This window comes from Festucalex cinctus, chromosome 2 (assembly GCF_051991245.1).
Source record: "Festucalex cinctus isolate MCC-2025b chromosome 2, RoL_Fcin_1.0, whole genome shotgun sequence".
Classification (NCBI taxonomy): Eukaryota; Metazoa; Chordata; class Actinopteri; order Syngnathiformes; family Syngnathidae; genus Festucalex; species Festucalex cinctus.
In genome coordinates, this window is record NC_135412.1 from 38,711,297 (window position 1) to 38,732,150 (window position 20,854).

General features: G+C 38.2%; 1 protein-coding gene across 1 annotated transcript in view; it reads left to right on the plus strand.

Moving 5' to 3' along the window:
• ctnnbl1 (catenin, beta like 1) overlaps positions 1-20,854 on the plus strand; it is a 36,865-nt gene that overhangs the window by 1,770 nt on the left and 14,241 nt on the right. Inside the window, exons 3-11 of the mRNA XM_077515005.1 lie at positions 1,756-1,862; positions 1,945-2,084; positions 2,731-2,828; positions 7,671-7,764; positions 10,588-10,679; positions 12,125-12,197; positions 12,675-12,733; positions 14,211-14,359; positions 15,162-15,343. Of these exons, the coding sequence (XP_077371131.1) occupies positions 1,756-1,862; positions 1,945-2,084; positions 2,731-2,828; positions 7,671-7,764; positions 10,588-10,679; positions 12,125-12,197; positions 12,675-12,733; positions 14,211-14,359; positions 15,162-15,343 (994 nt within the window). The remainder of the gene's footprint in view (positions 1-1,755; positions 1,863-1,944; positions 2,085-2,730; positions 2,829-7,670; positions 7,765-10,587; positions 10,680-12,124; positions 12,198-12,674; positions 12,734-14,210; positions 14,360-15,161; positions 15,344-20,854) is intronic.

The window sequence follows — 20,854 nt, forward strand, 5'->3', positions numbered from 1 at the left end:
GGAGTTACCTTCTTTTAACACTTGCAAGTTATAACTGTGAGCGTCCGGCCGCATGAGCTACAGTTGCAACACAAATCACCTTCACATTTTACCATCATTCAAAAAGTGTGAAATTAAGTGTTTAAATGTTTTACTGATTGATGAATGCAAAAAGTAGGGATGTAACAACATCCAAACAATACGATATTATCAATCACGATATTGTAGGGAGTTTGGCGAGGTTTAAAAAAGGTCAAAATATTGTAAAAAATTAGCTCATACTAAAAAAAAACAACAACAATATTGTGGTTTTGTACGTAACAGCAATGCATATAAACGACCTCCATCCATCCATCCATCCATTTTCTTGACCGCTTATTCCTCACAAGGGTCGCGGGGGCTGCTGGCGCCTATCTCAGCTGGCTCTGGGCAGTAGGCAGGGGACACCCTGGACTGGTTGCCAACCAATCACAGGGCACACAGAGACGAACAACCATCCACACTCACACGCACACCTAGGGACAATTCGGAGCGCCCAATTAACCTGCCATGCATGTCTTTGGAATGTGGGAGGAGACCGGAGTACCCGGAGAAGACCCACGCGGGCACGGGGAGAACATGCAAACTCCACCCAGGAAGGTCCGAGCCTGGACTCGAACCGGAGACCTCAGAACTGGGAAGCGGACGTGCTAACCACTCGACTACCGTGCCGCCTATAAACGACCTACAATCTCTAATAATACATATTGAGGGGCTTACTTGTTAACGCATGCACACATTGGGTTCGTCCATATATTGACTCGGTTCACAAGCACATTACGTTCCCCTTCATCTGACAATTAGTATAGACTTTAAACATAGAAGGGCCAAAACATCCCTAATGAAAATTAAGTTGCGAGAGGCTGCTAGAACTGCACAAATGGAAATCAACCTGACTTTTTTTTTTTTTTTTAACAGATCTGCTGCTTTTAAATATTGTGAACATGACGACGACGATATTGTGGCAGTTTTAATATCACGATATCACGATATTGCACTTATCGTTACAGCCCTAGCATATAGCATGTATGAAACTTAAGCAGTTAAAATGTTACTTAATGTTGTTAATTTAGTTTAGTCAGTTGCATCACTCACAATCTTAAAATCTACAGGAAATGTTTAAGTGTCATTTGAAGATTCTTGACTGACAAAAGCACAAATAAGTTAACTACTGTATTATTAACAAGTTAAAGCAATAAAGTACAATGAATAAAAAAAATCTTTTGACATCATGAACAAGGAGAGCAAAAATGTTAGTTCACAAATGCACCTCAGATGACTTTTCTTTTTTTTTTTTTTTTTTTTTTTTCGTGCAGCTGTCATGCAAACGTCAAAATTGGCTTGAGTTTTGAGGCATATTTTTTGTAATCATTAGTTGTTTACTTGAAATGTACAACCTTTGGGGCATTTAAAATATGGAAGTCCACATGTATTCTAATCAGTGAGAGAATAGTTATACCGCATTCTGTTCTTTATGTAGAATGATATGAAATTGTGGCTTGCAATGTCCTAACCTGTCATTATGTGCCCACCGTGCCAAATGCTTTTAAGCCATCAGGAAGCCAGACCCTTTTCCTTTTTCCACTCAAATCCCCCAGAGTGCAGAAACTCTGACTCCTCTCACATAATTAGAGTGTCTTTGTGCTGCAGGCAGCCCACGTGTCGCCTTGACAAAAGGCTTCTTCTTGTTTCGCTTTCATCTTTCCCCTCCTGCTATTTCCCTCCTGTATCAAAAAGGCAGAGCCGGTGGATGAGAGCTCAGTGAAAAAAATGATCCTGACCTTTGAGAAGCGATCCTATAAAAATCAGGAACTCAGGATTAAGTTCCCCGACAATCCAGAAAAGTAAGCCCATCAACGACCTCCTTTTAGCCAACTTTAACTGTAGTTCACTTTTTCTAACCTCTTATTTTGTGCCTCCATGCAGGTTCATGGAGTCAGAACTGGATCTGAACGACATTATACAGGAAATGCAAGTGATTAGTACTATGCCTGAGCTCTATCACCTACTAGTGGAGCTCAACTCTGTTCACTCGCTGATGGGTCTTCTCAGTCATGAAAACACAGATATCCTTTTTAACCAATTAGTTTGTTTCTTATTGGTCATTGCCAGGAAAATCCCAAGAGAAATTATTTGACAGTGAGTAGCACTAAGGATTTGTGACTCCCTCAGGAATCAGATGTACCTCAATGCTTTTACAGACCTAAAATGCCCAAGAATGAAACTAATTGGACCTGGCTGTGATATGATTTTATTATTATTTTTTTTAATACACCATAGAATATCATAGCTCAAATTACAAACATACCCTCTAGTTCAGTGATTCCCAACCAGGGCAGCATCAGGGATGCCACAGGGAGTTATTTCATTATTTATTTATTTTTTTCAAAAATTATTCATTCATTTTTAATTTTAAGTCATCAATAAATCTAACATACATGTTTTTGGAATGTAGAAGGAAAATCATGTGAGCATGGGGAGAACCAGTTAACAACACAGAGGAAAGACTCAACACTAGAAGCTCGGATCTAGGATGCAGACATGATAATCACTTGGGCACCTTGTAGTCAGATCAACAATAATTCGCTAATAAAATAGAATAGGATAATTGTGACTGCTTGTATCACAGCCGCTCACAAATAAATGTAACATGGGACAGGAACAACTCTGCACAAACAGATTCTAGCCCTTGTTGTCCTTAGCCTGATCTACATGTTGCCATAGCAGTGGTGGACCTACTCCAAGGGCTGATGGACATTGACACACTCAACGAGAGCGAGGAGGGTGCCGAGATCCTTATAGATGCTCTGGTGAGTGAGTTCAGCATCTTAAGCAACACTTGGTGGAGTCATTACTTGTGGCCTCTGGCATACGAAACTGGACACAAATGTTATTTTGGTCATTGAAGGACTTGGGGGACATCATCATCATGACTTTTGTTTTGTGGCTGTTGAGCCAAAATCTTTTGAGTTGGATGCTTTCATATTAGAAAATTAAGAACAAGATTAAAAGAGAACGCTGTATCTTTTGCTGCTTGGCAGCCTTTGGCCTCAAACCATAGAAACTGTGGCACTGTTTACGGAACAACACGCTAGAGTGTCTTAGCAGGGGAACAATCATAGTTGTCCACATCTTTTCAGGCTGTCTAAAAACATGCAAATTGGTGTTGTGTCTCAAGGAGGTTTACAATGAAGCTGATTGATACAGTATTCTGTGTGTACTCATTTATACATTCTTGATTGGCTTGTTAGTAATGGGAACTGGATATATATAATGCAGTGTAACATTCCCACTTATTTCCTTTAGCCCGATGTAGACAGATGGGCAGCATTTCAAGCAGGAATTTTCTGATTTACCTGTCTTGGGCCGCTGCCTTCAGTTTCCCTGTGAGAACACTCATGTGTTCCCAGTCTTTCTGTGAGAGCTCGTACCACCGTCCCATCAGACGGTCCTAAATTTGCTACCATTTTACTCATCGTACTTGGACATGACCAAAACACCTCACCAGGGAGTTGTCAACCTGCAATATTCTGTATGCAATCTCCAAGAATAAGCCCAGTGCCTTATATAGAGAAATATTTTCTGCCATTTGTATTCATGCTCCTCCGCAACGAATTTCTGGTATGGTATGTGGCTAAAAGTTTTGGTCCGGTTTATATCAGTTGTAGTAGTAATCTTTGCACAACACACCGCTGCCCCATGATTGATGCACAGCGAATCGTCATCCCTGTGATAGAGTGGAGCATAATAGTGGAATAGGAAGAAAATGAAAACCACACATATAAAAAAAAAAATAGTGGATTACAAGAGTGAGAGGAATGCTGTTTCTGTTACTTATTGATAAAACTCAGCACACAGCACTTGCTGCGGTTATTTTTGTTGTAGAATTTATCTGTGAATATCTCTAGCGAACCTGAAACTCTACCACTTATTGTAAACGTTGGACCTTGTATTTTCCGCTGCCCCCAGGACTTGTGACCAGAGTAGAAACATATAGCAGCCTTATTATGGTTCAGTTTTGAACATGAGACCAGTGTTGCAACTGCATCACTAGTAAAAATACTGCACCAATACATCCACTGCTGACGCTCCATTCTTCGTCCATTTGCAAATAAAACCCTTAGATACTTTATACAGTAGTTATAACTCCTTCACATTTTTTAGAGCATCACGATACGGCCCGACTGATATGCATTTTTTGAGGCTAATGCCGATACCGATTTTTGGCAGGAAAAAAAATACTGATTACCGATTAGTCTGCCGATTATTTAAAAATATATGTCATGCATAAAATTACCCCACTAGGCTAGCGATGTTTTAAAAATGAAGCATGTTTTGTCTTTAAATATACAGTGAATGTAATTCTTAACGTCGTGTGTTTTAGTTTTACAGTTAACTCCAGCTGACATGTCATTAAACAGCTTAAAGAACGCTTAAGGACAACAGAATAACATACGCTACACACTTGCTAGTTGCTAATGCTACGCAAGCAAAATTGTGCATTCAGGTTACTTTAACATCGTCGGAAACTTAAAGTTTTCTTCGATAACGTTTTAAGGGGAAAATAATAACGTAGTTGTAGGGGAAAATAATAATAATTTGGCCCAATTAGCCCATTGTTTTGGCCGATGTTTGAAGGCCAATAATCGTCCGCTTATAATCAGCGGCTGGTTAATCCGTCGGACCCTACTTCCCTTTGATAGCCATGACCTCAAATTTGGGGATACTGAGAAGTGCGAACGGGTTCTCTCTTCTCAGGCAGTTTCCCTGGTCTGGTGAGGCTGACAAGACTACATCATCCAAAAACAGCAAAGATGACAGGCCTCCCAAACTGCTGTTTGTTGTTATGAATTGGCTTGTTGGCTTGATGTGATATTGTTTAAGACAATAATGCGGGTTGCTTTTCAACACTCCAAAGGGAATAACTATGACATAAAAATGCAGTCCATTTACTGGGCAATGGAGCGATATAAACCCGGCTCCTCTTTACAGCATCCTTCAGGCGAGACTGTTTGAGGACAGCAAGGTTTGGTTGGACCCATTTGTCTCTCCACTTGCTGTAATGCCTCCAAGTCCTCTGTCCTTGTTGCTAGAAGGCCAGGTGGTACCCTTGATAAAATGAATCAAAAAGATCCCTGACCGTCCCTGGTGGCTCATAAATCAGTGTGGACTGTCTGTCTCCTTTGTGTGTAATAGTACTTTTATTCAGCCAGACGGCACCCTGTGAGCTTTGTTTGATTATCAGTCTCCAATCTTGACTAATTACACATGCTCGTTTCCACAAGTTCTGACCTTAATTACCTTCTTCCAAATACGTATATGAAAATGTACTCCTTTGGCAAGTTATATATTTCTTGCAGTGTTTCAACTCATTCCCATTTTAGAAAATTTCAAAATTATCAATACCCGCACGATATTATGTCTAATTGTGTGAAGGATATGTTATTCTTTCTTTCTTTCTTTCTTTTCTTCTTCTTCTTCTTCTTCTTCTTCTTCTTCTTCTTCTTCTTCTTCTTCTTCTACTTCTTCTACTTCTTCTACTTCTTCTTCTACTTATTCCGCCCACTTTTTTTGACGTGTAACTACTTCCACATAATTCATCCGATTTTCGCCATTCCAATTTTAACATGTTCCAAATATTCATGACATGCTTGGGTGCATTTTGTTTATTCCAAATAGTCACCGTTTACCCACAATTTCCGATTTCGTAGCCGATTATTCCCACATTCTACACTTTCTATTTACTTCCACATTATTCATCTGATTTACTTCAGTCCAACTTCAGTACATTCCAGTATTTCATGCTATGAGTTATTCCAGCTTTTCCGTTCCAAAATTCACAATTTCCGATTTCATAACCGATTATTCCCACATTATACTTTTCCATTTACTTCCACATTATTCATCCGATTTACTTCATTCTAACTTCAGTACATTCCAGTATTTCATGCTATGAGTGATTCCAACTTTTCAGTTCCAAAATTCACAATTTCCGATTTCGTAGCCGATTATTCACACATTATACATTTTCCATTTACTTCCACATTATTCATCCGATTTACTTCATTCCAACTTCAATATATATTCCAGTAATTCACGCCATGAGCTCTTCCAGCTTCTCAGTTCCAAAATTCACAATTTCCGATTGCGTAGTCGATTATTCCCACATTCTATATTTTCCATTTACTTCCACATTATTCATCCGATTTACTTCATTACAACTTCAATATATTCCAGTAATTCACGCCATGAGCTCTTCCAGATTTTCAGTTCCAAAATTCACAATTCCCGATTTCGTTGTCGATTATTCCCACATTCTACACTTTCTATTTAATTCCACATTATTCATCCTATTTACTTCATTCCAACTTCAGTACATTCCAGTATTTCATTCTATGAGCTATTCCAGCTTTTCAGTTCCAAAATTCACAATTTCCCATTTCGTAGCCGTTTATTCCCACATTCTACACTTTCTACTTACTTCCACATTATTCATCCGATTTACTTCATTCCAACTTCAGTACATTCCAGTATTTCATGCTATGATCCATTCCAGCTTTTCAGTTCCAAAATTCACAATTTCCGATTTCGTAGCCGATTATTCCCACATTATACATTTTCCATTTACTTCCACATTATTCATCCGATTTACTTTATTCCAACTTCAATCTATTCCAGTAATTCACGCCATGAGCTCTTCCAGCTTTTCAGTTCCAAAATTCACAATTTCCGATTTCGGAGCCGATTATTCCCACATTCTACACTTTCCATTCAACACCATTCAATATCATTCAACACCATTCAATATCATTCATCACCATTCAATATAATTAAGTATCATTCAACACCATTCATTATCATTCAATATCATTCAACATCATTCAACATTATTCCAAATCATTCCACAGGTATTCATTCAGCTCTCCAGCCTTCACACGCCATTTCTCCAGAAATGGCATTTTCTAGTAATTATATATAAACCCAATCTGCCAAATGACAGAATTAGACTCTGTTCATTTTGTCTTTTCTCGTTCTTTTATAATCGACAGTAGAAAAATGTAGGTTGCGCAAAAGGCAGCCATTACTCCTATGAACTCTCAAGCTGAGCTTATTTTGCATAAAATGAGGTTGTGATGTCATCTACTGGTGGTTATACATCAGTGAAGTTGTTTCCAAGTATGACATTTACAGTGCAGCATCATCAGATTCTCCCCCATCTAGCCCCGCTCTAAAAAAATATATAATTGACAAGTATACTTGTCAAAGGCAGTGAATGTTTTGTTTGAGAGAAGGACTGTGGCCCCCTGTGGCACGATATAAATACTCTCTCCACTCATATTCACTATATTACTGATAAATGGTCTGAATTGTGGAGTAGAAGTTTGTCAGCAACAAAAAGCAATTACTAGTTCCACAGGCACGAGTAGATAAAAATGTACTTGTACTGATTCAGATTTGATAGGCAAAATGCCACCTTTTAAAGGCAGTCAAGAACCCTGTCATATTTTTTTTGTACAAAAAAACAAAACAAAAGAAAAACAAATGAGTTTTCAACAGTCCTAGACTTTTGGATGAAGTGAAAATGTTTAAGAAATATGACTGACAGACTGGAATATTCAATTGTTGACCAAAACTCAATTTTCTGTGTGTAGCTGGAGGGCCAGGTGGTCGCGTTACTGGTGCAGAATATGGAGCGACTGGATGAGCAGGTTAAAGAGGAAGCCGATGGTGTCTTTAACACACTGGGTAAGGACTTACAAGTTTCCTTTCCAAGAAAATGAGCCTTTCTTCCATTACTTTTCAAAAATGGAGAACATTCTTCTCACATGCTACACTCACAACACATACACCAGAACTTTTTTATCGAATCTTGCCTGGCCTTCTGTTTGTTCAGAATTTCAAATTCATTTTACGCAAAGTATAGAAAAGAAAGTCACCAATTTTAGACGAGAATTAATTTTTGGTGGCAAACAATACTTAATGTTTGTTATGGTGCTATTGTCGTATTGAAGAGGAGTAAGGCAAGAGGATGGGATAGCTCAATTTTCTTCAGCTGATATTAGGTTGATGTTGAGACTGAATCGACAAAATTGTGCTTTCAAGTTTGCCCCAAAGGTTGAGATTGAACTGAATTCTTATTGATTCCTAATCACTGAACTCATCAACTATTATGCCCATCCCTAATATACTTCTACTCTGATAGTCATTGACAGTGTGTATAGTGACAGGTGCTGTTGGAGTCTATAACCTCTAGGGCTGGGTATTGCTGCCAACCTCACGATACGATACGTATCACGATACAGGGGTCACGATACGATACGTACCACGATACAGGGGTCACGATACGATACATATCATGATACAGGGGTCACGATACAGGGGATGCATATGTATCCCAATACTTGATCTTCAAGGCGATACGTATCCCGATATTTCACATTCATTTACTTGCATTTTATAATAACAGTCATATGTATACCTAAAGTATATGTTTATTATGCTGGATGACAAAAAAGTTTTTGTTAGTAGCTCTTCTGGTTTACCACCAAGCGGCATGCCTGGTCTAAATGTGCATGCACTGCAGAGAAACGAGCAGTATTCACAGACACAACGGGAAAAATTATTAATAGGCATGAGCCGATATGAATAAAAATAGCAAAGTATTACAATTACAGCTCTAAAATGTGCTTATTTGAAATATTTGGTGAAATAAAAACAGCATTTTTTCATGTAACACATTCGCTTTCGTTTTTTTAAACAAAATATAGGAAAACTGGTACATTAAGACACACGTGCCATGTTAAGTTTATAAGTAAATAAATGTTGATATTCTTCCTCTGCTTTAATTTTTCTTAGCAAGACATTGTCCAATCACTGGTGAGCTATTTTTGCATTAATTGAAGGCAATTAACTTCAAAGATGCTGCTGGTTTTTATTTCTTAGGTACAATGCAAGCTGCAAAGACAAACGTTAACTGCCTATTTAAAGTTAATGAGCAATATCAATTCTGACGCCTGCGTATCGATATGTGTATTGTAATGAGGCCCGCAATGATATATTGCCGTATCGATTTTTTTTTGAGTACACCCCTAATAACCTCAGGTGTATCTTCTTCCTTATGCACTTCTTTTCATCATACTCCTCATTAAGGCTGGTTGTTCTTTTAAAATAAGTGTAGCAAAACTAACTATATGCGACTTAATTGATGTTTCTAAGAGTCCGGGTACCGAACCCAAATAAAAATAGTGCAAGATAATGCAAGGATATCTTTTAACGGGATGTTATATGTGACACCCAAGATTCTCATCTTGGGTGTCGCATATAACATCTACGTGACCTAAAGGTGGGTACGGGTCATCACATAGTTTGCCAAGTCCTTGTCTGCATTTAGCCTGACATGACTCCAAACTTTTTCTGCCTCTCAGCTCTTTTTCCTTGCGAATGACTCCACTGAGATGATTCTTTTCTTTGCCGCCAGATTGAGGCCGAGTCACAGGAGAGCTGTTGAGGTGTGCATGCGCGCGCGTGTGCGCGTTTGGCTCCAGATGCGTGTCGGGGGAGCAGCGCCTGTGTATAGTCTATTCAAGTGTGTGCCTCTGTTTGCACGCGCGCGTTATGGAGGGAGCTCTCCTAGCTTCAATAAGCCTTTTGTCTGCTCTCTGCTCTGAGCCCGCTGTCCTCCAGGAGGACTGACTGTCTGTCTGGTCCGTTTGAATCCCCGATAAAGGCCTCTACCTCGCTTTGCTTTCCCTGGCTCAGTCGCCAGGAGCCCCTTCTCCCCAGTTGGGTACTCATTTGTATTTTGCCTTTGTCTCATCTCTTTTCATGTAGAATTTTCTGTATTGATTGTTTATTTATTTGGTTCTTATTTCTTCATTCATCATATTCGCGGTCTGCTTGTGCCCCACGCTCCCTTCTGTTCTACCTCTGCCTCCCTTCCTCTCCTTTTCATTCGTTTGTATTCCCTTCCCTCATCACAATTCCACATTATCGCTCTCTGTCTGTCCCCTTCTGCGGCAGTACGCTCTGATGAAGATATCATGTGGCAGCAGCTTCTTTCTAATCATAGTCGAAGAGGGAACTGGGACCAAACCCAGACAAACCTTTCAATATCAACACGCCGTTGTATCCCTTCATTAGTATCCTTCGGAATCACTCTGTGGACTTCTGTTGAAGGAGGAGGAATTTGTGGCATATACAGTAGGAGATACATCATCCTAAAACTGCCAGACACTTGTTGCTGCTACAGACGAGAGATGATCATTTTTTACAGCCTAGGACAGATGTGAGATATGTATAGGATGGATATGTTTCTTTGACAAAGCCTGCCTTCACATTGTGAGTGTGATATCGCAAGACAGGCTGAGAAAAAAACACAGCTGCATATCACACTGTGTGCAGCTCATCTGTGACACTGTGAGGTAGCAGTAGGCAAGAAGTCCTGGCTGCTGCTAGATATTCTTTATAGGATCGGCACCAAAACGTATCTAGCACTTTACAGTTATGCAGTTATTTCACAGCTACCAGTAGCTGAATGATGACAACAGCATTGGTGTTTGTGTCCCTCAGCCATTATAGAAAATATGACTGAGTTTAGACCGGGCCTGTGCACAGAAGCGGCTCAGCAGGGACTCATGCAATGGCTGCTTAAGAGAATTAAGGTAAGAAGTAGGGCTGTCACTATTATATGCTTTTAGATTTGATTATTCTTTTGATTATTCCATTGAATAAAGTATTTTGCATTACAATATCTTGAAATATATCTATTTTTTATGCTTACTGTTTATTTACCAATGAAAGCACAGGTTGTCTTATTTTGATTAAACACAAAACATCAGTTAGCTTTCATGAAATTACAGAAATCAGAGAATATTTAATTCTGTGAGGCTGAAATCAGAGGATTTTAATATTTTTTTTGTTAAACAATTAAAATAATCGATCATATAATTGTTGATTAATTTGCTGATCTATTTGTTGATTAATTTTGACTCATCTACTAAGAAGCTAAACCAGTCTTATTCACTCACTGCAAACGTGCAGGAAATAAAACATTTATTATTATTATTACTATTATTATTATTATTATTATTATCATTATTATTTTTAATTAAGTACCAAAAGTGATGCCATATGCTTTGCATCTCCAACCAATATGTGACAAACAGCAGTTCCTACCATCATCTATATTTATTCTAGTTGCAGTGAGGGTTTTTTTTTTATTCTGGACCAGCATTATTGAGGATCATAGATCATGAAGCTGTATCATCATTAATTCTGTGTTGGTTCCATAGTTTTAGGGGCAAGAAGGTTATCTAAATTCGTCTCAAAAAAGGGTTTGTGGTTGTTTGTTGCGTCAACACAATTAGAGAACAGAGATTTTGAATGAGAGTCCGAGCTGTACTGTTAATTTTCCCACAAAATGTGAGTGAGACATGCTCCGGAGCGACAAATGTTTATTTTCTTCTTGAGGATACTTTAAAAAAAAAAAAAAAAAAAAAAAAAAAAAAAAAACCTGGTATGCCGTATGCAGAGTAGTCTGAAAATATGAAAAATATGGTAATAAAGATAAATATGTATTGAACTAAATATGAATAACTTTACCAAACATTTTGCTTTGGAAAATGAACCATACCTTTGATGTCCAGGATTATTCATCAAAATAAATGTCCTGACACAAAAGCAAATCGATAATACTTCAGTATAAATGATTAAGATAAATATCAAACTGTAAAAAAATAAAAAATAAATAAAAAAATCAAGAAATTAAATAAATGAAAGATTGGTTCTCAGAAACAGCAGTACAGTGTTCCATCACTTTTCGCTGGTAATAAATGTAACTTTTAACGGGGGAACACCGTATATCCATATTTGTCATACAGCCTGTATGTAGTAAGTTCTCCTAACAATTGTATAAGTGACACATGCACTTTTTTTCCATTTGTTACAGTAATTAGAATGCATTTGGAAATTAAATGTAGCACCTTGATAGTGCGAGTATTCTTAGAAGCAGAACCAAGGTTCCCTGTCTTTGAATTTACGAAAGTTATGAAATTAAAAGCTGTATAAGGTGAGAGCTAATTGCAGTTTTCTCACTGTTTTCTTTTAGGCAAAGATGCCTTTTGATGCTAACAAGCAGTACTGCAGTGAAATTCTGGCCATCCTTTTGCAAAACAATGACAGTAAGTGTGCCATAGCGAATCATATATGGCTCACAATGATGTTCCACAGCACCTCATCTCTTTTTAATTACCTCTCCTGATGATGTCTCACAATAGATGCCCTTTTTAAAATTCCACCCTCATGTTTCCACTTTTTATCATTTTGTCCCATCACTGCTTTATCATATTTGCGCCACCACTTTTCTATTAATCTCGCAATTTCATACATTTTTTTTTTTCATTCTGTCTCGCATTGTCTGCTGTGTTTTCCATTTTATTACTCCTTCTCACTTGTCAAATCTCAGGTGTCAGGCCAATGAAAGTTTCTCATTAATAGTACAACACATACACAACGCAATCCTGACGTATTCTTAACTTTAAATTCATTTAAGGTGGAAGGAGAGAGACTTGTCAGTGGCGAATAAGGGCCATCATTTCAAAAGTGTAACGTTTGATCTTTTCCTTCTCTCACTCACTTTTTCATTCTCTCTTCCACAGGCACGAGAGAACTCTTGGGGGAACTGGATGGCATTGATGTGTTACTGCAGCAACTATCTGTAAAACACTTTTTGAGATGATTGCTTTTCTTGTGCATTCATAACCCGATATAATACTTGCCCGTTATCCTCATTATTGTTTGGGGAAAAAAATCAGTCTTTCCTTTGACAGTATTGTCCCCAGACCCTCATTTTAATACAACCACATGAATCTGATGGGATCGTATTTGTAGTACAGTACTATTAATTTGTAATGTCTTGTTTGAACAGCACCATACTTACTTGGCTCTATTTGCTCGTGATGCTTTTCCATCGGCCCAAACCCCAATTCAAATTAAGTTGTGACATTGCACAAAACGTAAATAAAAGCAGAGTGCGGGCACTTCTGTCGATTGTCAATTCCCGTCAATGACGATGCCCACTTTTTGGCAAAGTTTCGCACTTTCAAGGGATAGTTCAGATTTTTTTTTACATGAATCTCTATTTCATCCTCACCTCCAGTTTGTGTGATCATCACTGACGTACCCCTGACAGCGTTCTGTGACACGAGTTCTGGTCCGGTGTTGGACGAGAGGAAAATAGTCCAGCAAGCTGGCTGGGGTCTTGGAAATAAAGCGTTTTTCTTCTAAAAACAATTAGTGTTCAAAAGAGTGATACATTTGCATCACAATACTCTTTTCTGGAAAAAAAAGTCAGACGCCATTACCGCCAGGCACTACTTTTCTGTTCGTTCGTATCACTGCGCGTCGCTCTGTAGACAGCTAATTGACGCGCTGCAGACAGTTGATCATTCCGCTTTCGAAAAGACAAACAACTTGTAGATTATCAGCTGCATGCGAGGCGCCGCACAGTGATACGAACGAACAAAAAAGTAGTGCCTGGCGGTAATGGCGTCTGACTTTTTTCAGAAAAGAGTATTGTGATGCAAATGTATCATTATTTTGAACACAAATTGGTTTTAGAAGAAAAACGCCTTTATTTCCCAGCCAGCTTGATGGACTATTTTCCTCTCGTCCAACACCGGACCAGAACTCGTGTCACAGAATTCTGTCAGGGGTAAGTCAGTGATGATCGCACACACTGGAGGTGAGGATGAAATAGAGATTTATGTCAAAAAATCCGAACTATCCCTTTAAGCACTTGGCGAAAGGTGGGCATTGCCATTGACGGGAATTGACGATCGACGGAAGTGCCCACCTCTGGCCCGCACAAAGCAGAGCAGGTTCCCATTTGTTTAATTTGTCTTTGCAATGATAATAATTATTAGTATATTTTGAATACACAACAAGAAGTCTCGGCCTTTTTTTGAGGTAAAATTTGTTTCGTTACATTGGCCAACACCCTCATGGTGAAATAAAAAATAAAATAAAAAAAAAGTTCTATTTTTGTGTAATCTTTTTGAATCAGTGCTGTTTGATGGGGAGAAAAATAAATAAGACTCGTGGAAAGACTTAACACAAATAATCCACATTTAATGCAGGTCAGTGCACGGATATCTTCTATTGATCATTGTTTTCTGTACTTTTAAATCTTGTAGGTGTTTAAACGTCACAATCCATCCACAGTGGAGGAGCAAGAGATGATGGAGAATCTCTTTGATGCACTGTGTTCCTGCCTAATGCTGCCAGCCAATCGGGACCGTTTCCTCAAAGGGGAGGGTCTTCAGCTAATGAATCTCATGCTTCGGTGAGAGTTAATGTTTGACCAAGTCCTGCACGTATTGCAACCACCGTTACTTTGATTATGGCGTGCTTCAAACGTTTGGTTGAGACTTTATGAATGCATGCCACTTTAAAAGATGTCTTTTTTTCCATCCATTTCCAGTTCCATCCATTTTTTAAATTAGGGCCAGTGACATTTAATCCCTGGCAGTTAAAAGAAAATAGTAAAATAGGTTAGTATGTGGTTGTTCAAGCTCTTGAATGGAAGCGTTAATTTTGCCTATGCTGTTGTGTAATGGATACTCACAGTCAATTTGTGGGGTCAAAACCATATTGTTGTTGACACCCAAAGGTTTTAAGTCAAGTGTCAAGCAAGTGAATAGGCTACTTCCCCATGGGAAAGTGTGCTTTATATTGCTCCACCCCTGGCCTACCCGACCATCCATCATACCTAATGTTTCTGTCAGGAGAACCATACTCAAGCCTGAAATATGTCCCCCTACTCTAAGATAAATACTGTCATCTGTCATTTGTGGCAACGCAGGAAGACAAACGGCTACATTTCCTGTGAGAAGGCATGCACTGAAAAGAGAAATACTTAACACTCATATCTTGCTGCTATTATAATCGTATAAATTGCATGTTTGTGTTTGATTTATTTTGGGAACTGCAGTGTATATGCGGGAATACTTTTTTCATTAAACTTTTTAACTATATACCATAAGAAAATAACTGCTTGTATTTTGAAGTCTGGATTTGAAGTCAACACCCTGCTGTAACATTTAATGGCAATAAACAGCAGCTTGCTTTTCCTGTGTTTATTATAGGGAAAAGAAAATGTCCCGGACCAGCTCACTCAAGGTTCTGGATCATGGGATGATAGGACCAGAGGGAGCAGATAACTGCCACAAGTTTGTGGACATCCTCGGTTTGCGAACCATCTTTCCACTTTTCATGAAAACTCCCAAAAAGATGAGGAGTTCCGGTACTTCTGAGAAAGAGCATGAAGGTCAGTCACTAATTACGACAAAATAATGTTTTAGTGGCCTTTGTTGCTTAACCATTTTTTAGCAGGGGGCTGCAAAGATCTCCAATTGAAGGTTTATCTAGAGCAGGGGTGTCCAAACTTTTCACTGAGGGCCACATGCATAAAAATATAGAAGGGACTGGGCCACTTATTAGAAACTAGGTAGGTATAAGGTATATAGCCTTAACTTTAGTATATTAAAGTGAGAAAAATCAATTAAAAGTGGACAAACATGTTATATTGTTGAATATAATTAAAAACAAAACTGCCCTCATCACAGCTTTCCATACATGGATCTTAACTGATTTATTCATAAAAAGCTTTGGTAGCTCATTCTCAGAACAGCAGCCTCAGATTTCTTCTTAGACAGAAGATTTACAGTACAGAGAAAAAACAGTGGAAAATGGGACGGCTAAATTTCAAGCTTGTTATTTAAGTTATTAGGGTTAGCAACACACCTATTAACGTTCGTTTGAAACGGTTATCAACATTAACAGACTGAACTGGACTTAATAACAGGAGTGCATATAATTTTAGTAAATTATTCTGGTGAGTATCAGCTGCGCTGGGTATGTCAATCGGGCCATCCAGCTGCTGTGGTCTTTTAATTTGGGGTAAATTTCTTCTCTGATTGTCCTTTTTGCTGGAGCAACTGCCTTGATCGACAGTAGCTCCCCCTGGTGTTAAAACTGAGAAGTGCAATACACTCAGGCAAAAGTTGAAGTGTGGGCCATATTCTATTATTTTTTTTGAAAATTCTTGCGGGCCAATTAAAAACTGCGGCCCGAGGGCCGTAGTTTGGACACTCCTGATCTAGAGCCAGCATTCCAAAGATGTTCAGAATGTAGCAAATTGAGCCTCGTCTTAAACTGAAACGCCTCTCCTCGAACTTAAACAGCTGGCCATGCCTTTTAATACTCGCTCATTTACTAGCTGATTTTTCCAGAGGCTATATTCTCCACTCACTTCATTCATACCAGGCTTGACCTTAATATAACTCGTTAACATAGCAAGTTTAAAAGTATTTTTGGTTTCGTTTTTCTTAAATTGTTTCACCTCCCTTTTCCATTGTACCCCCATGGGAGTTTTACCAGCCTTATTTATTAACAACTAACTAGTTGGGTATCAAAAGCTTTTTATTGTAAATCCCATCTTATCTAGAACATCCCAGTTGTAAACTAAGACACACTAAAACCTGCAAGCAATAACATGAGTTTCCACCCTGGGAAATCACCGGTGTTGTGATAATAATGCATAATATATGAATAAAAGAGACATTTTTTTTTACAAAAAGATTTAATATAACATGATGTTAAATCCACCATCACCAAACTATTCTTTTGGATTTCCTCTCCAGGAGGCAAAATACATGATCTATTAGGTTTAAGTATGGAGGTTGACTTCTCCAGTCTAAAAGCTGTCACTTCTTACTCCCAATGAGCTCTTTGTTGCTCTGGGATTGTACTGTATTTTATTTCTGTATAGTCTTCTAAATTCACTTGTTATCCATTGAAGATTAGTTAGCCATCCCAGAAGACACTGAATCGTGTTTCTTCCATATATGAGCTTCTATGTTTGGGATTATGAGCAGTTCTTATCTTTCTCAAAACTTTCCCCGTCTTTGTCTCATTAGTTCATTCAACTTGTCTATGCACTGTTTGGACTTCTCAATTCAAACATATGGCACTGTCTTCTAAAGTGTGTTTCATATGCAGATGGAAGTAAGCAGAATTAAAGCTGGAGATGTTGATCTCTTCTCTAATATTATCGTTTTTTTTTGCCAAATATTTTCAGTGAGCTTCAATGAATGCACATAGCTGACTTTCATGCTGCTGACGTCTGATTGATTCCCACATATGCTGTATGCAGTACGATTGACTGGCAAGTGGAAACCAGGGTGACATTGACCATTTGCCCAATGTCACCTGGGATACCCTTCAGTCCCTGCCGTGGCGCTGAACAGGAAATGCAGTATAGAAAATGGATGGGAGGATTCCGCAATTTTGAGCAATGTGAAGAGCATTCTATATTAAATTGCTATCCATCCATCTCGCCATCCGTTCATATAATCATCTGTACAGCTTGTGCGGGGTTGAGGATAGCTGGAAGGTGTCCCATCTAAACTATGGTGCATTCATGGACAAATCACCTCTCCATCATAGTGATAATTTTAAACAATCATATGAGACTTTATGTAATAAATGACATGTCCAAGCACAACACCTGAGCACTCTTAATGTTTTGAGTTCTAATTGAAAACATTCAGAATCAAAAGTTTCTCCATATTAACACTGTAGAGATTAATTAATCAAACACCTAAGTCAAAAGTAATTAAGACGTCCTCACTGTCTGCATTCTTTCCTTCTTACATTTCTTGCCACTGCTCCGTCCATCATAAACCTTGGTGCAAGCATGATCCCCATGAAATCCTTTTATGAAATTGACGCAGTGCAAAGGAACAGGCATTAGCGCACAGACATAATAAATAGGCATTCTAAATGTGCTGCGATAGAGGAAAGTTTTCAATGATAAATTGCAGCAATCTTTATGAATATTCTTTTCTTGACACAAACTTTTTTCCGCTTTCATATCATTAGTTTGCATATTCTGTCGTTAGTCACGAAACGAGAGGAGGATAGAAATTTGTAGCAGCCGGGTTGTTATATTTAGATGGCTAATGGTGTATGCATGTGCACAGGAACCGAAATAAACAAGTCATCGGTTCAGTAGTCATAGCTCCGTCACAAAAACGTTTCTTGAATGTGTTCTTTTGAGAGCAACAAATGACTTCATCCTCCTCACCCTTTCTTCTAATGAAAGCAACAACCTCCATCTTTAAATAGGCAACAACCTTCACATCACAGAAAAAAACTAATTTATTGTGTGTGTCCTACTAATGGAACTTGAGAGTCAGGCTGGAGGAAGCCGTCGGATTTGGAATAGGTCACATTTACCAAAATAGAACCACACTCAATACTTGACAAAGAAACTATACGCCATTTTTCCCCCCCTTACCATCTCATTAGTTTAGCACTTGTATCTCATCTTTGATATTAGCCAGTATTATATTATATTAAACTGTGGATGACAAAAGCAGATAAGATTAAGGTATCACCTGGACCTCGATCATAAATCTTTTGTCGCATATCTCAGTTGAAAGCTTACAATCAAGTCGAATCTCCCCTTTATCATTCTTGTCATACTGTTGCTTTGATATAGATAGCGTTTTGAATGATTGCTATCCGTGTTGTCAAAGCTGTGATTCTGCCTAATCCTATTACAGTCGCATATTTAACACAAAGAAGGATTTGCTGAAAATCCCTGTGTAAAGACACATTTAATTAAGTTTCCTTTTCCGATGGGAACTGATCATATTTCATGTCTGTAGTCTCATGCTCTATTAATGAAATACACCCTCACATTTGTTGTTAATGAAAAGTTTAACATAGAGTACACCGTTTTTCCAGGTTTGATGATTTTTTTTCTCTGCATTTATAACAAAGTTTGCAGTGTGTGGTGTCGTGGTACTTTGGCTCTTCTGCAATACATAATTATTGTGGTTTAAACTTTTCGGTATACAGTGAGAAGTTTTGGGTTTTCTTTTGTAATTAACTTTTGGGTCAATTACAACTTATCTGACAATGTTAAATCAGGGGTGTCAAACATACGGCCCGCGGGCCGGATCAGGCCCGCAAAGCGGTTTAATCCGGCCCGTGAGACGATTTTGTAAAGTGAAATTTTTTTAAAATATCAGACCAATTAATAAGCCAGCCACAATCAAATATATAAATTTGCAATTTCACAAGCAGTCCTCAGATGAGTAATGTAACTTGTACATGGAATCGTCCTGGAAGTCATTATTTTACATACAACTTAAAGTTATGGTTTGTATAAAAAAAAATACAAGTTTTTCTTAAATCATAGACCAACATAAACGTGTTAAATATGACACAAATTCAATTACTGGTAACACAAATACATTAACGTCCTTATAAAGTCATTACCTGCGCCACACAATGCATTCTGGGAACTATTTATGCAACACAGTGTTAACACGTCTGGAACTCATACAGGCAAAGTGCTGCCGCGTTTCATTTACATTCGTTATTTTTTTTAACAATAGATTACAGTTGAGCTCTGTAATTTAGGGCTGGCCCAAAAATCGCAAAAATCTGCGTATAATTGACAGCAATTGTTTTTTTTAAGTTATATACCATTATTTTACTGATCTGCCCCACTTAGTAATATATTTTCCTCCATGCGTCCCCTGAGCTAATATGAGTTTGACACCCCTGTGTTAAATGCTTTCAAAAGTGGAATTGAAAGTAGGAACAAATAATCACTCAATTTTTAAGCGAAAGAAAGTCACAGAAAAGTAGCGATCAGTGTGCAGATATTATGGTAGTTCTATAGAATTTATTATTATTATTATTATTATTATTATTATTATATTATTTTTTGTATGTATTTTTTTTTTTTTTTTACACAATAAAACCCAAACTAGCAATATATTTGTGTACTGTTGGTTGTAGGACCCCTCTGTGAGAGCACATTTAAGTCTGTCTGCTGTCACAATGAGATTGCACTTGAACTTCTTACTTCCCTGGTGCTGAAAGGCTGATTACTCTTCCCCAGGCTACAAATATTCTTGGTGCCTTTTGTGTCTCCCAACGAAATATTACCACCTACAGTTCAGAACGTCATTGTGCTTTATTTTCTGCCAAACAGTAAAACCAGACTACTTGAGATATTTTGCATACGGGTATGAATTGGAATAAAAAAGAAGCTTACACTGAGCACTTCCTAGAGCTTGTGAGCATTGGAAAAGTGATTTTTCAAGGCAGGGCAAGGCAAGTTTATTTGTATAGCACATTTCATACACAAGGCAACTCAGTGTGCTTTACACAAGGAAAGACAACACATAAGCATCAAGAAACAGTAGTTAACATTCAGAGGAAGAAAAATAAATGAAAATAGCAATAACAATCTTAAAACATTATTCAACAAACTTTAAAACATTTAACATAAGGAAGTTTAAAATAATAAAAAACACTTAATTAAAGCTGTTTAAAAGTCCCTCATCAAAGGTATAAGAAAAAAGCAAAGTTTTTAACCTGGATTTAAAAGCATTTACACTCGGGGCTGACTTCACCTCTGTTGGTAGCCTATTGCATCTGTGTGCAGCATAATAGCTAAATGCAGCTTCACCATGTTTGCTTCGAACTCTGGGTTCCACTAGTTGGCCCAAGTCTGTAGATCTCAGAGCCCTACTGGGTTTGTACTCAATCAGCATTTCTTGGATATATTCAGGACCCAAACCATTTAGCGATTTATAGACGAGTAGCAGAACTTTAAAATCGATTCTACAGCTGACTGGGAGCCAGTGTAAATCCTTAAGTACTGGAGTAATATGTTCTGATCTCTTTGTTTTGGTCAGAACGCGAGCTGCAACGTTCTGAATGAGCTGCACTTGTCTCCTGTTCTTTTGAGAGA